General features: G+C 33.8%; 1 protein-coding gene across 1 annotated transcript in view; it reads left to right on the top strand.

Annotated features, from left to right (window-relative positions):
- LOC107665937 (eukaryotic translation initiation factor 3 subunit F-like) overlaps nucleotides 1-3630 on the top strand; it is a 16642-nt gene that overhangs the window by 10432 nt on the left and 2580 nt on the right. The window contains exons 2-4 of the mRNA XM_016456999.1: nucleotides 2041-2239; nucleotides 2423-2493; nucleotides 2734-2813. Coding sequence (XP_016312485.1) covers nucleotides 2041-2239; nucleotides 2423-2493; nucleotides 2734-2813 — 350 coding nt within the window. The remainder of the gene's footprint in view (nucleotides 1-2040; nucleotides 2240-2422; nucleotides 2494-2733; nucleotides 2814-3630) is intronic.

The raw sequence follows: 3630 nt of genomic DNA, 5'->3' as shown, positions 1-3630 counted from the left end.
AGGTTTGGAACGACAGGAGGGTGAGTAAATGATGACACAGTTTTCATTTTTGGGTGAACTATCCCTTCAAGCTTTGGGCTTTAAGGATTTTAAAGAGAGATTCACCTTTATCAGATTCATTCAGTCTAAGCATAACAAAGTATAGTCATTTATTACATCAATAAAATGATAACAGACATAGGCCTATGTTGTTTTTACTGTAAAAGTAAACTTAATAATAATAAAAAAAATCAGCTGTCACTTTTTGTCTTCCTTTGGCCTTGTAGATTTTTCCTTGGATTTAGAGAGTAAACTTTTGCTTTCCAGTTTTACACACTTGACCTTGAAACATAGCGTTTAGTCAGAGCTGGATAGGTTACTTACAAATTGTAGTCTGTTACTGATTCCAAATTACATGACAAAAATTGTAGTTATTAACATAATCCTTTACAATACACATTTTAGGTAATAATCAGACTACTTTTTGATTACTTTTAGATTACTTTTGACCTAACTCATTTATCACACTGCTTTGAATAGGATAATCTTGTACCATATTGATATAAAAATACAGAGTAAGAAAATATATTCCATGCGCTGTTATCAACATGAAATGCATTAAACGTTTCATTACGTCAAGGTTTCCCAAACTGGGGTTCGTAAAGGAACTGCGGGGGGTTTGTAAGTTTAATGAAAAGCGAATAATTAATTAAATCATAAAAATGTTAAAAATAACAACAACAAAAAAACTTACTAAAAAAATGAAATATTTTGTTTGTTTACCTGCATGTCATGTGATCATTAACCAGTGTCAAAGAACCAATGGACATGCAAATGTGATACTTAATTATTCAAATATTTCATTTAAAATCTCAGGGGAACTTCAAGTAAATATAGGTGAAAGAGGTTTAGCTGACAAAAAAAAAGTCTGTGAATGTATTGCATTTAAATAAGAAATAACATGAATTTGTGGATTTTAATTTGTTTGAAAGACAAAAAGCCTTCCAAAGACATAGCCTATTGAGTGATAATTCAAATACAAATTAATATGTTCATTAGTAGGCTAGCTGATGCAAAGTTGAAACACTTCTTAAACCTGAAATTATTTTTGTAAATTCAGTGGTCAAATGCTGTGTTTGAAAAATGAAAAAGAGGAATTAGGGAGAATGAATAAATTATGAATCATTTATTGCTATTGTGTGAATAATATGCAATCATGTAATCAATAAAAAGTAACTGTAGTTTGATTAAGGGTATTTTAAAATGTAATTTAATCTAATCACAAGTACTTAATTTTTGGAATCTGATTACGTAATCCAGATTACATGCAATCAGTTACTACCCAGCTCTGCGTTTAACACATGTGCCCAAGTTAGTTTGTCACCAGTTTTTCCACAAAGTCTTGTGGAGTGACTCACACAATCTTATTTTAAAAGAGCATTCTCTTGGGGATTTTTGAACATGTTAAGGAACTCAGAAGGACTATTTTTACACCACGGGACTATTAAGTGAACTAGTTCAAGCTAATTTGTGATTACAATTATGGCTCAAAATTCACTTGGAAAAATGAAAAGAAATGGCAGTCAGGAGCAACATACAATATCTAATTATGATATAAAAAACACTATCCCTAGAACATAAAGTCCAAAAATCCAAAACCACGAGTAAAAATTTATACCGTTTTCATTGAAAATGATATTTTCAGCATTTCAGTGAACAGCTGAATATATATATATATATTCCCTCTTTTGCAATGACAGCAGCACTCAAGCTGACATGAACTTTGCAAGTTTATGCTAAACTGGAGAATCCATGTTATGCAGCATGATTTTTATGTGTTCCAATCTTGTGTTTCTCTGGAATCAAGGAAATCTGACCTTTGAAGGAGTTCATATTATAATGATTGTGTGTTTTATTTGTGGTCTAGAAATAGTGAAAAAATACCTTTTACAAATTAAAAACTTTCTGTTTATTTCCAGGAATAAATTGCCAGTCTGGTTAGTCAGGCCAATGTCAGATTTTTGTACACAATTGTATTTGTCAGCCATCTACATCCGCTAGGGGGCAACAGCACGAATCCCATGGAGACCCGCACTCTCTTTTTCTTCTTCTCCGTTTGTCACCATCCTTCACTTCCTCTACAAAATCATGGCGGTTCACGGCCCGTTTGTGAAAATCCACCCGGTGGTTTTGGCATCGATTGTGGACTCATACGAGCGCAGGAATGAGGGAGCAAGTCGCGTGATCGGAACATTATTAGGTGAGTCATTTATTTTCCCTGAGTGAAGTCCGAGACAGTCACGTTTAATAAAGATACCAAGCGTCGTTTTGTCTTACGAAGCATGTGTTGTAGTCGAGCAGGATTGACGTGGATGAGAAAGCGCATCCGCACTGAATTAAAAAAAATCTAAATTTTTAACATGGTTTAATTTGTGTCACACAGGAACCGCAGACAAGCATTCAGTTGAAGTCACCAACTGCTTCTCCGTTCCTCACAATGAGTCTGAAGATGAGGTGAGGCAAACAGCATCATATAGCTGCTACAAAGAAGTACCAGTGATGTATTTGTGATACATGAATGTTACCAGAAATTACCATGGTTTTTGAACATGTAGTATCAAATTATTGGATGTAATTTGTACTTCCACCATGTAAATATTATAGTACATGAATTTCAAGAACTTTATTGTTCATACTTCGAGCGAACAGCACACAAAAGTGACATCATCCTTATTTACTATGTCTGTGTCATAGGTGGCTGTTGACATGGAGTTCGCCAAGAACATGTACGAGCTTCATAAGAAGGTTTCACCGAGTGAAGTCATTATTGGATGGTAAGTGGCCACTCATGCTACGTTAATGAATTTTATTAACTTAGTTTGGCAGGATCTGTTGGTGTTATTGATGTTGATCACAGCAGAGATATAGTGAACTAAAACCATAAAATACATCTTTGTTACTTGAAATAAAATAAACATTAAAAAGTATATAGACATAATAGAATTGACAAAAAAACTTAAACTTTTTAAAACTTGAAAATAAAAACGATTTCAAAATATTTATTAAAACTACAATAGTATTTTAATGATACTAAAATAACACTTTCACAGTAGAAAGGCCTAGAGAATGTAGCCAGCCGCGATACAGTTGTCTTAAAGGAATTGTTCACCCAGAAATAAAAATTTACTCACCTACATTAGAACAGAATTGTATCACTTCCTCACCAATGGATCCTCTGCAATGAATGGGTGCCGTCACAATGAGAGTCCAAACTGCTGATAGAATCATCACAGTTATCCTCTCCAGTCCATCAGTTAACATCTTAAGCGAAAAGCTGTGCTTATAATACATAAATCCATCATGAAGACATTTTTAGCTTCAAACTGTTGCTTCCAGCAAATATAAAGAGTCCTCTATCCATAATATTGTTTTCTCAGTGAAAAAGTCATTTTGTCTGAATCATGAGAGAAATATGGATCAAGCAATAAAAGCCCAAAACATTTCTTTAATGATGGATTTGTTTCTTACAAACACTCAGCTTTTCACTTCACAAGACATTCATTGATGGACTGGAGTGTTTGTGGATTATTGTGATGTTTTTATCAGCTGTTTGAACTCTCATTCTGACGGCACCCATTCACTGCAGAGGAT

This window comes from Sinocyclocheilus anshuiensis, unplaced genomic scaffold (genome assembly GCF_001515605.1).
Source record: "Sinocyclocheilus anshuiensis isolate Anshui unplaced genomic scaffold, SAMN03320099.WGS_v1.1 scaffold775, whole genome shotgun sequence".
Lineage (NCBI taxonomy): Eukaryota > Metazoa > Chordata > Actinopteri > Cypriniformes > Cyprinidae > Sinocyclocheilus > Sinocyclocheilus anshuiensis.
Note: the sequence above shows the minus strand (reverse complement) of the source record. Positions and strands in the feature narration are given on the sequence as shown.